Consider the following 14,778-nt stretch of genomic DNA (forward strand, 5'->3'; position numbering starts at 1 on the left):
GACTTGCATTCTTCTCATTTGGGGCGCATGTACAGAGAGGGTTGGCAGTGCAGAGTATGGTTCAATGTTAGGCTCCAAGAACCTAGGAAGAAAGACCCCAGACTCCAGTGTATATAGAAGCAAAGAACATTGATTCTGGAGAAATTACTAGCACGCAGGGGTCAATCAAAATGGTGATGACTCCAGGGGCTTGCAGGCCCCTTTTTATTATTTAGTGGAAATTCCCAGAAGGATTAGGTAACCTCTAATATGATAGGTAGGGAGCGAAACAGGGACATTAGTAATTTTGACTGACCACTATGTAAGTTTCATTATAATTGCTGAGACCTTGAAGAATTTTGGACACCAGCTCTGTTGTGGCCTTGTTATTTCCTCCAATTAGGTTTTCCAGGAGCTGACTCAGCTCCAGACAGATCCTCCCTAAGTCAGGGCCATCACTGACTAAAGGCCCATCATCAGTGGCTCCCCCTGAGGAGCCCAGTATGCTTCCCAGGGAATGGGAAAAACTTTATTCTCAAGGTTTCTGGACCTCTCAGTATTAGGTACCTTCTTGCAAAAAACTACTGCTCTTATTTCTTGTTATTTCTGGACTTTGAAAGAAATTAGTTCGTGTGGTTGGGGTCTACAAATCCCCCCAGGGCATGTAGAAGTCACAGTACAACTTGTGGAAGCCAGTTTTCTCCCTCTGCCACATGGGTAAACTCAATCTCAGGCCCTCAGACTCCAGCCATCTTAGCAGCACTGACTGTTTGTTTGTTTGTTTGTTTGTTTGTTTGTTTGTTTGAGGCAGGGTCTCACTATGTAGCCGTAGCTATCCTGGAACTCACTCTACAAGCCAGACTAGTCTCAGATTCACAGAGATCAGCCCTCCTCTGCTTCCTGAGTGCCAAGTATGAGGACCGAAGGAATGTGCCACCACCTCATGGCTGAGCTTTTTCCAAGGATTGAAATTCTGCCACCAAGCTTTTATCCTTGGCCCCTAGATCAACAATTAAGGATATTTTTTTAAATTTAATTTAATTAAGGACATGCTTTTGCTATGGTTTTTGGGGTTGTTGTTGTTGTTGTTGTTGTTGTTGTTGTTTTCTTTTTTTCGGAGCTGGGGACCGAACCCAGGGCCTCGCTCTTGCTAGGCAAGCGCTCTACCACTAAGCTAAATCCCCAACCCCTGGTTTTTGTTTTAAATTGTTTATATTCATTGATTTTATTTTATATGATGGGTGTGTGCATCTATGCCTGTGCACCACATGCATGCTATGTGCTTGAGGACGTCAGAACAGGGTGGATCCCTGCAGTCACAGATAATTGTGAACTATCATGTGGATGCTGAAGAACACCAAGCTGTCTCTCCAGCTCTGCTTTTGCTTTTTATGGTTTTGGTTTTGGTCCTGGGGATTGAACCCGGGGCTTCCTGCATCCTGTTCACATGCTCCCACTGAGCCACAGCCCAGTCCCTTAGCTCTGCTGTGACCAGTCTGCTTCCTGTCTGCCAGGGTGATTGAAAGGAACTAAAGTTTGGCTGGGAGGATGCTGAGCTGGGTTCCTTCCCAGCACCCATATGGTGGCTCACAACCATCTATACTCAAGGGCCAGGGGCTTTATGCTCTCTTCTGGCCTCCAGTGGTACTGCACACATAGATACATATAGATACAATGCATATAAAATACACACATAAAACAAATTAAAATTTAAAGTAAATATATGAAGAAGTTTAGTAATTTTAAATCTTTTTTTGGTTTTGTTTTGTATTTCAAACAGGGTCTCTTTCTCTATAACCCTAGCTGTCCTGGAAATTGCTCTTAGACCAGATTGGCCTTGAACTCACAGAGATACACCTGCCTCTGCCTCCCAGGTGCTGGGATTGAAGGCGAGCACCACCACTGCCAAGCTTTCTTGAGGGTGACTTTATTTGCTTTAAATATACTACACTAATGCTGTGAAGTGATATAAAAACAGCAGTCACTACTTTATTTGTAAATGATTTAGTAAACAGGTTCTGAAATTTTCTTTCTCATGTTGTCTGTGTGTGCGCATGTACCTGCCCTGGCATGCATGTGGAGGTCAGAGGACAAGCTCCCTCCCATCCTTGTAAGCTGGCTCGAGCACCCAGGCTCGCACAGTGAACATCTGTACTCTGTATTCATGGAGTCTCCTCAGCAGCCCAAGACTGCTGGGCTGGGTTTGTTTGTTTGTTTGTTAAGGTTTATTTATTTATTTTATGTATGTGAGTACACTGTCGATATCCTCAGACACACCAGAAGAGGGCATCAGATCCCATTACAGATGGTTGTGAGCCACCATGTGGTTGCTGGCAATTGAACTCAGGGACTCTGGAAGGGCAGTCGGGTGCTCTCTCCAGCCATCTCTCCAGCCCCGACTACCAGTTAAGAGTTGGAAAAGTAACTGCCTTGGAATCTAGTTTTCATGACAATGTGTGTTGAAGGAACTAGGGTTCAGGTATGCCTGTCAACCATGAGGTGTCTGTTGGGTGGCCTCTGGAGAGAAAGGAGCAGAGAGACTGTATAGAACCTTCACCAGCTGGTAGTGGGTCCATGTTGTAGTTTACAAAGCCTGTTCCATGTGGGTCCTTACTGTAGAAAACCTTGTTTTGGAGACAGGTAATGGCCATACACACCATTCATCCCAGCACTCAAGAAGCAGAGGCAGGTGGAGCTCTTGACTTTGAGGCCAAAAAAAAAAAAAATCTGGCTCTCAAGGCCCTGGGTTCGGTCCCCAGCTCTGAAAAAAAAGAAAGAAAAAAAAAAATCTGGTCACCAAAAACAACAACAAAATCCCCAAAATAAAAAAAAGCCTGTTGGGAGTGGCATGATCTGGGGCAAGGATCGTTCTCATCTGTGTGTTTTAGAAGATTTAAAAAAGTGCTGTTGCTATGGAAAAATACCTAAAAGTTTTTTTCTAGTTACTTTCTTTTCCTGTTGTAGATACTTGAATGTTTTGGAATGTATGATTCTGTCTTGCCTGCTTTTGGCTTGCCCTACAGGAAACACATTCAGCACTCTGGCGGGCATGGTGTTTGAGTGGAGTATTGCTCAGGACAAGGAGTCATCAAGAGAGGAGCTGTCTAGCAAAATTAGGTAAACCATAAACCCAAGGGAGTGTCCCTGGGCAACACCTGGGTAGTAGCTGTGTGTGCACCCTGATGATCCTACTGTCCGGATTTTTTTTTTACTGTTTTAATTGGGAGGGGGAGGGTAAAAATTAGATAAATTCACTAGGGCAAATGCCTTTGTTAGAAGTACAGAGGAGGGGTTGGGGATTTAGCTCAGTGGTAGAGCGCTTGCCTAGCAAGCACAAAGCCCTGGGTTCGGTCCCCAGCTCCGAAAAAAAGAAAAAAGAAGAAGAAGAAGAAGAAGAAAAAAAAAAGAAGTACGGAGGAGATAAAAGTTGGAATCTTCATGAGAATTAATAAGAGCCTCTGTTGGAGAATCCATGAGGTCAGGCTGTCTGCTCATGCTGAATTAGGATGATTAGCCAGGTGTGTGGGAAAACACCTTTAATCCCAGCATTCAGGAGGCAGAGACAAGTTGATCTCTATAAATTCAAAACTAATTTGATTTATATAGTGAGTTGCAGACCAGGGTTACACAGTGGGACTGTCTTAAAATAAAATAAAAACAACAAAAGGATTCTGTTTTCAAAGAACAGATGACAGCCTAAGCTATATATAGTCCTACAGTAGTCTTAGCAACAGGCTAGACCTTCTGGAAATCAGAAATTAAAAAACTCAATCCATGACTGGGGAGGGTGGCACACACCTTTAACTCTAGCACTCAGAAGGCAGAGGCAGGCAGTTTTCTTGGTCCAGCCTGATCTACAAAGTAAGTTCTAGGCCGGCCAGTGCTACACAGAGAAACTCTACCCCAAGAAACAGACAAGAAAGAGAGACAAACAAACAAAACAAAAAGAAAGAAAAGAACCAGAAAACCCTCAATCCAGGCTCAGTGGCACAGAACTGTAATTGTAGAACTGGGGGTCAGGGGTGGGGCATTCAGGAGCATTCAGACTGAGCATCTGTTACATTAGCATCTGTTATGTAAATTAGAGCCCAGCCTGGGCTACACCAGACACTGTTTGAAAAAGCTCACAAGCAAGCAGAGCTGTCAGAGCTGTCTACACTGGTGGACTTTGTAGAGACTGAAGTTGAGAATCTGTTAATCCTACTAGAGACAAGTCTTACTTTGTGTCTGTAGAATTCTGAACTACTCTGAGGCTGAGTATTCTCCCCCTGACTATATAACTGAGATGGAAAAGGAAGAGAAACAAGGGGACGTGATCTTGGTGTCTGGGATGAGAACTGGAGCTGCTGTTGTAAAAGTGCGAATTCACGAGCCGTTCTACAAGGTAAGCAGTCTGCGCTGGAGACAGCATCTGAGCTCTTGCAATGGGGGATGTTGTAGAAGCCTCTACTATGCTATTATTTGGGTCAGTAGTTGATCATTTGCTTGAAAAAGTCATTTCGGAGTTGGGGATTTAGCTCAGTGGTAGAGCGCTTGCCTAGCAAGCGCAAGGCCCTGGGTTCGGTCCCCAGCTCCGAAAAAAAGAAAAAGAAAAAAAAAAAGTCATTTCATGGCTGTGGTAGTGTTGCACACCTTTAATCCCAGTACTCAGGAGGCAGAGTCAGGTGGATCTTTGAGTTCGATGCCAGCCTGGTCTACAGAGTGAGTTCCAGGACAGCCAGGGCTACACAGAGAAACCCTGTCTTGAAAAAAACATAGTTGCCTGCATAGAGTTTGAAGTCTGGGCTACATGGTGAGAACCCATCTAAAAGAAAAACCACAAAAGAAATGTACGCTCCATAGTCCTTCTCTAGACTCCGTAGATCTGCTCTGTCTTACATAAATGGAAGACAAGTGAAAATGTCAGACCTGTGGGAAGGACTTGGAACATGGGTGCTAGATCTTTCAAGAGCCCCAGCCTTTGCCTTTCTCACCAGCATTTGATTTGCTACCACTTACCTTTAACTTCTTTTTCTTTAAACTTCTGCCTTAAACACTTTAAAATGTATTTATCTCTTTCCTAGCCACACTCGTCCATGGTGTGCATTGAAGCGCAGAGGGCAGTTGGTGGAGTCGCCCTCTCCGTCTGCCTGTGTGTGGGTTGAGCTGCCTACTTTATTTTTTGAGACAGCCCACTGTGGGTTAGTTTTAATAAGTTTTAATAAGAGTCAGGGCTGGAAAGACGGCTTAGCGGCTAAAAGCATTAGCTTTTCTTCCAAAGGACCCAGGTTCGATTCCCAGCACCTACATGACAGCTTTCAATCTCATCTCAGGGGATCCAGTCCTTCTTCTGGCCTCCAAAGGCACCAGGCCACATACATGGTTCACAGACATACACATTAAAAAGCTAAAATAAATCTTAAACTCTTAACTCCTGAAGGAAAGAAGGAAGGAAGGGAGGAAGGAAGGGAGGAAGGAAAAGGAAAGAAAGGAAAAAGAAGGAAAGAGAAAAGGTAGCTCGATTTTGTATTTGCTACCTGTTTGCTCTACCCTGCACAGCAGGGCCTGACAGCTGGGGAGAGATTAGGAGAAAGGAAGGGAAGAAAGGAGAGAGAAGGAGAGACACAGACACAGACAGAGCTGGAACTGGAACAGAGGGGGCAGCTAGAGAGCCTTTGGTTAACAGAGTGCGTCTCAGATGGTTTCATGACCACTTTCAGGTTAACCTGAAATGATTTGTGATTAGGAAACAATTTTTTACTCTCTATCTATCTATCTATCTATCTATCTATCTATCTATCTATCTTTTTTTTATTTTTTTTATTTATTTATTTTTTTTTGGTTCTTTTTTTCGGAGCTGGGGATCGAACCCAGGGCCTTGCGCTTCCTAGGAATGCGCTCTACCACTGAGCTAAATCCCCAGCCCCTATCTATCTATCTTTATGTGCATTAGTGTTCTTCCTCCATATATGTTTGTGTGAGGGTGTCAAATCTTGGAGTTACAGGTGGTCATGAGCTGCCATGTGGATACTGGGAATTGAACTCAGAACCTCTGGAAGAGCAGTCAGAGCTCTTAACCATTAAGCCATCTCTCAACCCCTTTTATATATTTTTTAAACTTACAAAAAAATGGGCTGATGAGATTTCTTAGTGGTACAGTGGCCCTGTTCCAGGGTCAGGAACCATGTCATTTTGTCCCTTCCAAGGCCATGCTAGACCTGGCATAAAAACTAATTTTTTCAGCTTATTAAAAGTTAACTTTGACTGAACATGGTAGTGCCTTTAATCCCAACACTTGGCAGGCAGAGGCAGGTGGATCTTACATATTGAGTTCTAGGACAACCAGGGCTACACAGAGAAACCCTGTCTCAAAAAACAACAAATAAACAAAACAAAAAAAAACAAACAAAACCCCAAAAACCCCAATAACAACAACAAAAGCGGGGGCTGGAGAGATGGCTCAGCAGTTAAGAACACTGACTGTTCTTCCAGAGGTCCTGAGTTCAATTCCTAGGAACCACATGGCAGCTCACAACCATCTGTAATGGGATCCAATACCTTCTTCTGGTGTGTCTGAAGACAGTTACAGTGTGCTCACATGCATGAAATAAATAAATAAATCTTTAAAGAAAAAAAAAACAACAAAAGTAAGCTTTGACTAAGGAAGGAGCTTTGATGATTTTTGCCTAATTTTCTTTCCTTCCTCTTTTAGAAAGTGGCTGCAGCCTTGATCCGCCTGCTTGTTCTGGAGAACATATTTCTTATACCATCCCATGATACATATCTCTTAGTAGGAGCCTATATGAAATACAGAGTGGCAAAAATGGTTCAGGGAAGAATGACAGGTAAGCCAGCTTAGCCTTTGCCGTGACTCGCCTTCCTCTAATCCTCTGTTGTGGTACACCACCTCTGTCTTTCTGACCTTGCAATAAATTGTTTCTACATACTCGACGTCTGTCTATCTTGAAGAGTTTATTGATGACATATTTTACTCAGCTAATGATGCTTAGCCTCTGGATACAGGGCATTTGCATTCACCGTGTAGAAGACAACAGCCCAGAATTTCCCGCTGATGGGGCTTGGTGAAGAAGTTTATAGAAGGTCTTGGATGACCTTTGCAGTGCTTCTGCACGAGTCGGTTCTTCTGTTTATAGCCTATGGGCTATCCAAGCCCACTGAATTAGCAAAGTGATGTGGACTCCAATAACTAAGTCCTTCCCAGACTTACTTAGTAGTGATCTATATGTGAGTTTTACAAGGATTTGTGTTAATCGTGTATGTGTGTGTATCTCTGTGTGGTTGTGTGTACATGTGAGTGCAGGTGCCCACGGAGTCCTGAAGAGGGCATAGATCCCTGGAGCTGGAGTTACAGGTGGTTGTGCACCACCTGATGTGCGCTGGGCACTAAAGTCTGAGACTCTGATCCACTGGAAGAGCGGTAGCCATCCTTAAACCGCTGAGCCTAGCCCCACTGTTGCCTGCTTTCTTTCCTTTTTTTTAAGAGGTAGTGCCCTGGGTGTCCTGGGACTTACTCTGTAGACCAGGCTAACCTTGTGCTCACAGTGATCCACCTGCCTCTGCCTCCTGAGTACTTGGATGAAAGGCGTGCACCACCAGGCCCAGCTGTAGCCATTATCTGAGGCAGTATATCAGGTAGACTCAGGGGATCTCAAATTCCCCAAGTAACTGGGGCTGGTCTTGAGCTCCTGGTCTTCCTACCTCTGCCTCTGCTGGGATTGCAGGGTACATCAGCACTTCAGCAACTCACTGGGTTTTTGTTGTTGTTGTTGCTGTTGTTGTTTTTAAGTATATAAGTCAGTGGTTATATCACATCCTCCCTTCTCTCCACTGACTGTGCACATTCATCATTGGAAACCAGGCATTAGATACAGAGCCTGCTGCTGATCTCCTGCCTTCCCATGCAGTGTGCTGGGACACCTGTATCCCTGGAGGGGCCACTGCTATTACCTGTGTCTGCCTTTCCTGTCTTACAGAGGGAAAATTTCCCCTGGAACATTACACGCTGGAGCTGCAAGACCACAGACTTATAGATGTTGGGCTTCGTTCTGGAACAGTGGCTCTATTGGATGAGAAAACAGCCATGGTGACAGCTCTCCAACTGGGCCAAACTAACCTCGTCTTTGTGCACAAAAGTATCCTTTTGTTCTTTGGTGGCCAGTCTAAGTCTCTCTGAACACACGAGGCATGGTTCTTGGTAAAATACCTTATTAAGAGTGATTGCAGGGCTGGCGAGAAGGCTCAGTAGTTAACAGCACTCGCTGCTCATCCAGAGCCCCTGAGTTCAGCACCCAGGTCAGGTGACTTACCTGCAACTCCAGCTCCAGGGGATCCATCCTCTTCTAGCCTCTGAGGGTATCTGCACACACATTATATTGGTCTGTCTGTCTGTCTGATATATGTGCATGTGTGCGTGTGCACATACACATGAACATACACACACACTATTTTCCTTTTTTTGAGACATGGTTTCATTATGTAGCCCTCTTGCTATGAGGATAAGCTTGCCATTATACTGAAAGCAATTCTCCTGCCTCATCCTTTTTTCTTTTTCTTTTTTTTCTTTTTTCTTTTTTTCGGAGCTGGGGACCGAACCCAGGGCCTTGTGCTTACTAGGTAAGCGCTCTACCACTGAGCTAAATCCCCAACCCCTGCCTCATCCTTTTTAATATTAGGATTACATTCATTTGCTACCACACCTAACTTTCAGTCATTTTAGGTGTTTAGGATGTCATATCTACAGAAAAAACGAAGTCACTGAATGTTTGTTTACTGGGTACCATCTGTGTGTCAGGTGGGTCCCTGATTCCCTAGCAGAATTCTATGGTAATTTTTTTTTTTTGTATGCCAAATCCCTAACCATCTTTAAAAACCTAAAAGACTGGGCTGGAAAGATGGCTCAGTGGTTAAGAGCACAGACTGCTCTTCCAGAGGTCCTGAGTTCAGTTCCCAGCAACCACATGGTGGCTCACAACCATCTGTAATGGGATCCGATGCCCTCTTCTGGTGTGTCTGAAGACAGAGCATTCAAGTACACAAAAACTTAAATAAATCTTAAAAAAAAAAAAACCCAAAAGACTAATGTGGTGCCAAACACCTGTAACTCAAGGCAGGAAGACTGCTGCTTGTTCAGTCAGCCCGGGCTGCTACATAGCAAGACTGTAACAAAAAAACAAAACCCAGAGCTAGAGGGATGGCTCAGTGGTTAAGATCACCAGAGACAGATGTTTGGTGCTCATGTCCACATGGTAGCTGTGACTTCAGTTTTAGGAGATCTAATGATCTCTTCTGGCCTTCTCAGGCACTGCATGCATGTGATGCAAAGATATACCTGGTGGTTTGAATATGCTCAGCCCAGAAAGTGGCACTATTAGGAGGTGCCACTGTGGAGGTGGATTTTGATACCCTCCTAGCTGCCCTTGAGACACTTTTGCTTGTCTTTGAAACAAGATGTAGAGCTCTCAGCTCCTCCAGCACCATGCATGCCTGGATGCTGCAGTGCTTCCTGCCCTGATGAGAATGGACTGAACCTCAGAATCAGTAAGCCAGCTCCAATTAAAGGTTGTCCTTAAAAGAGTTGCCTTGGTCGTGGTGTCTGCTCACAGCAATGGAAACTCTAAGACAACACACTATGCAAGCAGGCATCTATATACCATAAAATAAAAATAATTTTAAAATGAAAACTAAAAGACTTTGTTGTAGGAAGTTTGGGTAACATTGTCAGTAAAAATAGCTCCGTTTTGAAAAGAAGGAAAGAAAAGCGAGTAGAATTAGAGGAAGACACAAAGAGAACTGTTATTTGATACAGGTCTCATGTAGCCCAGGCTGACCTCAAACTTGAGGTTTAGCAGGTGATAGCCTTGAGCTTTGGCTCCTCCCCTCCCCCCCAGGGGCTGTGGCTGCAGATGTGCGCCACACTTCTGGTTTGCGTGACTTGGGAGTGACCTCAGGGTTCCATCTTGCTGGACAAGCCGTCTAGCAGTTGAGCTGCATCCCAAGAGAATTTAACAGAAACTTGCAAATGACTTTAGCTTAAAAAGGGGGAAGTGGGAGCTGGAGGGGAACAGAGCAGAGTTTGCTGATAGAAAGTGAAATGGAGGAGACCAGGGAGTGTGAGTCAAAAGGCCAAGTACGTTATTCTGGTAGCAGGAATGGCTTTGTGTAGAAGCCATTCTGATGTTTGTTCACCCGTAAAATTAAGGGAATGTTATGTGTCTGAATTTCACTCTACTGCTTATATTTTACTATTGTATTCAATTACATGTCAGAACTAGCTAGTCTGGGCAGATGTCTAAACAGCCTTTAGATTTGAACCTGTTAGTATGCCGATCACATATGCACATATGCATATATTATATATATTTGTATATCATTTGAAGGCATGAGAAATTTTCTTTTTTTATTTGATTTTTGTTTTGAAACAGTGTCCTGCTATGTAGCCCATGCTAGCCTAGAACTCACTGAGTAGCCCAGGCTACCTAAGAGCTTAAGATAATCCTACATCAACTTCCTGAATACTAGAATTAGCCTATTTTACTAGGCCTAGTTAAATATACCTACAAAAAAAATGCTTTTTCTACTCAGTGCTGAAGACTGAACACAAGGTCACTATAAGAACAGTTATAGCTGAGCTTCATGGATCCTTTTCCTTTTTTCTTTTTTCTTTTTTTTTTTTTTCGGAGCTGGGGACCAAACCCTTCATGGATCCTTTTTAACTTTTACTTACCATTTTATTTATTTATATATATTCTATTATTTATTGGTTAATTTTTTTTGACTGGGCCTCCTGTATCCTAGGTTTCCCTCAAATTTGCTTTGCAGACCTTGAACTGACTCCCATGTCTTCACCCTGTGCTTTTCACAGTGCCAGGCATAGAACCAGGCAGTGTGCATGCTGGGAAAGCGCTTTACCAACAGAGAATTTAGGAGTCATTTATCTTTGAGCGAAATCATACTTCTGATATTGGGACAAATCTGTGTTTCTTCCAGAAAGTAATTGTATTTGACTATTGGCATATCTAAGTAAGCTAGAAGTATTTAAAACATTATATGTATTTATTTTGTCTACGTGTGTTGTGTGTGTGTGTGTGTGAGAGAAGTTGTGTGCCTGATGCCTGGGGAGGTCAGAAAAGGGCCTTGGATTTGCTAGTACTGGAGTTACCGATCGTTTTAAGTCACTATGTGGGAACTGGGAATCAAACCTGGGTTCTCTGCAAGAGCAGCAAATGCTCTAAAGTACGGAGGAGCCATCTCTGCAGCTCCTACAAATGCAGCACAGAGAGCCAGCTGGTGTTAAATAAAGGTTTGCTACAGCAATATAGTGATTGTGAACTGTGGTGATTGTGAACTGTGGTGATTGTGAACTGTGGTGATTGTGAACTGTGCTGATTGTGGACTGTGGTGATTGTGAACTGTGGTGATTGATTGTGAACTGTGCTGATTGATTGTGAACTGTGCTGATTGATTGTGAACTGTGCTGATTGATTGTGAACTGTGCTGATTGATTGTGAACTGTGCTGATTGATTGTGAACTGTGCTGATTGTGAACTGTAGTGATTATGAAGCTACAGTGTGCTAGGCGTGTTGCTGGGTGGCAAGTGTTACCAGTTTTCCAACCCCACCACAGTTTCTATTTCAGGCAAATGTCTCTGTCTTCTTCCTGACTCAGTGGGAACCTCAGTTAGATTTAGATTCAGGCAGAACACAGTGCTTTCCTGCATTCCTGCATATTGAGCTCTATGTGGATCTTTTTTGAAGAAATAGATCTGTAGCTAAATGAAATTTAAAACCACAGAACATGATTTTCTTCCCATTTCCTTGCCCTCAAATTTGAAATTTTGCAAATCTGGCTGTTTTGTCTGCATGGGTGTCTATGCACCATGAACCTATCCAGTGCCTGAAGAGGCCTGAAGAGGGTGTCAGGGCCCCTGGGATTGGAGGTACAGAAGGGTGTGAGCCATGTGGGTGCTGGGAAATGAACCCAGGTCCTCCAGAAGATCAGCTGGCACTCTTGGGGGCTGAGCATTCCCCCAACCCCGTTCTTACTGCATTCATTTATGTCTGTACGTGTGTTGTGTGTATGTGGGGTTCAGATGACAGCTTGTGGGAGTCAGCTTTCTCTTCCTACCATGTGGGTCCTGGGGATCAAACTCAGGTCTTCAGCCTTGGTGGAAACCACATGTTACTGATTGAGCCATCTTTTGGGGCCTGCCTCAGGTTTTAGCTTAGAAGTGTTCACATTTAAGTTTTGGCTTTCCGAAGAAAATAAAGAGATAGACTCTTTAATGTGTGGGCTTGTTTATACATTTACTATGTTTTTCTTCAGAGGCTCATCTTTCTGTACCTAATACTGGCTCACATAATTTCCTTAAGCAAAAATTAAGATGTTCATATGCGCTCTGTGTCTGGACTCCCAAACTCTACCATATATGTTGTAGAGCCAGGATTTTTAGGTAATTTTAGATAATGGCTTTCAGAAAGTTGAATATTTAAATGAATGTATTAAACCTAATGCATTCTCTAAAATGAATGCATTAAACAGAAAAGGGTTGCCAAGGTCTCAGCAGTCATTTCCAGACTTTGAATTCAACCTGACTTTGATGTGTTTCTTCCCTTCCTTCCTCCCCCTCTCCCTTTCTCTTTCTCTTGTGTTTTGTTTTGTTTTCTGAGACAGGGTTTCTCTGTGTAGCCATGGCTGCACTGGAACTCCCTCTGTGGATGAAGATGGCCTCGAATGTGCAGAGATCACCTGCCTCTGCTTCCTGAGTGCTGGCACTAAAGGCACAAAGTGGCCATGCCCCACTTTGGTGTGTCACTTCTGAGTTAGTGTGGTAAGACACCATGACTAAGACAGCTTATACCCGGGAGGTTTATCTGGGGCTGACATTTCCAGAGGGATAGAGATCCCTCATTATCATGACGGGTGGTGGCAGCTGGCATTCACATCTGTATCTGTGAACAGGAAACAGCACACTGGAGAAGGTGAGAGGCCCTGAAACCCCAAGCTTGCCCTCAGGCCATCTTTCTTCCAATAAGGCTACAAGAATTAGTCCTTCACAAACAGCTACTAACTGGGAGGCAGGAAATGCCTGAAACTTACTGGAGGACTCTCATTCAAACCACCACACTTGGTCACAGTATTTACCACATAAGAAAGTGACTTAGACATGATGTGTCTTCAGTGAAACATAGCCAGGAGGCTATGGTGGACCTTTAGTCCCAGCATTTGGGAGGCAGAGGCAGGCAGATATCTTGAGTTTGGGGCCAGCCTAGGTTACATAGGGATTTCCAGCACAGCCAGGGCTACACAGAGAAACCCCAAGAAAAACCAAAACCACAGAAAAAACAAAAGAAAGCAACAACAACAAAAAGCAGAACATCTTAAAAACAGATTGTGGTGCTGAGTGTGGTTACACACACCTGGAATCCCAGCATTTGGAAGACTGAGGCAGGGGAATTGCCAATTTGAGGCTAGCCTGAACCACATTATAGATTCCAGACCCACCATTCTTCTACCCATAACCTCCCCCCCAACAAATCCTGGCTTTATAAATATTCCATTAGGGGAAGAGGAGGTGCTCATGAGAGCCATCCCTCCCTGAGAGGCCATAACCGCCTAATGGTTCTGATTAAGTCCCTTGGTGCTGTAACACCTGTAAGCTGCCCTTGCTCAGATGAGTAGGTAGAGCAACTGGGTTTTTTTGAAGTTTGTTTGTGTGTGCACTGTGTGTATGCCTGGTGCCCTTGAACACTATAGGAGCTGGTTAGAGGTGAATATCGGTTGCCAGTATGGGTCTGGGAACTCAGCTCAGGTTCTTTGTAAGGGAACTCAGCACTCTTAAAGACTGAGTTTTTGGGCAGGACAGATGACTCAGAGGTTAAGAGCACTGACTGCTCTTCCAGAGGTCCTGAGTTCAAATCCCAGCCAACCACATGGAGGCTCACAACCATCTGTAATGAGATCTGATGCCCTCTTCTGGTGTGCATGAAGACAGCTACAGTGTACTCATTTTTTTCCAGAGCTGGGGACGGAACCCAAGGCCTTGCGCCTGCTAGGCAAGCGCTCTACCACTGAGCTAAATCCCCAACCCCTACAGTGTACTCATATATAATAAATAAATAACTCTTTAAATAAAAAAGACTGAGCTGTCCTTGTAGTACAAGGAGCAGGTACACACATACACACACACATACACACACACACACACACACACACACACACACACACGGCATGAAAGTACGAGAACTTGTTGGAGAAAAAGCTTTGGGAAGGAATGGAGGAATAGAGCAGATGATGGGACTACTCTGAAAGAGTAACAAGGCTTTGTTGCTGTTACTGTTTTGAGACAGGGTCTCGCTATGCATTCCAGCCATGTGTAGATTGCTATGTAGACCAGGCTGGCCTTGAACTCACAGAGACCCACTTGCCTCTGCCTCCTGAGTGCTGGCATTCAAAGTTTCCTATCAGTGCTTTATTTCGATAAAAGACACCATGACCTCGGCACCTCTTAAAATGCAACACAGCTAATTGGGGCTGGTTTTCAGTTCAGAGGTTTAGTCCATTATCATCATGGCAGGAAGCATGGTGTCACAAACACACACACATGGCATAGAAGGAGCTGAGAGGTCTACATTCACATCTGCAGACAGGAGGACGAGAGACAGAGGGAGAGGCTGGGCCTGGATTGAGCATTTGAAACCCTAAAGCCCTCCCCCAGAGACACTCTTCTCCCACCAAGGCCACACCTCCTAATCCCTGTCCAGTGGCACCACTCCTTAATGACCAGGCTTTCAAATATATAT

At 44.2% G+C, this 14,778-nt stretch overlaps 1 protein-coding gene across 17 annotated transcripts in view; it reads left to right on the forward strand.

Annotated features, from left to right (window-relative positions):
• Nup210l (nucleoporin 210-like) overlaps nt 1-14,778 on the forward strand; it is a 110,931-nt gene that overhangs the window by 10,224 nt on the left and 85,929 nt on the right. For 16 of the 17 annotated variants that reach the window (XR_015666852.1, XR_015666859.1, XR_015666858.1 and 13 more), the window contains 5 exon segments: nt 3,003-3,096; nt 4,213-4,363; nt 6,671-6,803; nt 7,953-8,111; nt 12,360-12,428. Coding sequence is in view for 1 of the 17 variants with exons in the window: in NM_001191900.2 (NP_001178829.1) it covers nt 3,003-3,096; nt 4,213-4,363; nt 6,671-6,803; nt 7,953-8,111; nt 12,360-12,428 (606 nt within the window). In the remaining 16 variants the exon portion in view is untranslated. 17 annotated transcript variants of the gene reach the window in all.

This window comes from Rattus norvegicus, chromosome 2 (genome assembly GCF_021556685.1).
Source record: "Rattus norvegicus strain SHRSP/BbbUtx chromosome 2, alternate assembly SHRSP_T2T, whole genome shotgun sequence".
Classification (NCBI taxonomy): domain Eukaryota; kingdom Metazoa; phylum Chordata; class Mammalia; order Rodentia; family Muridae; genus Rattus; species Rattus norvegicus.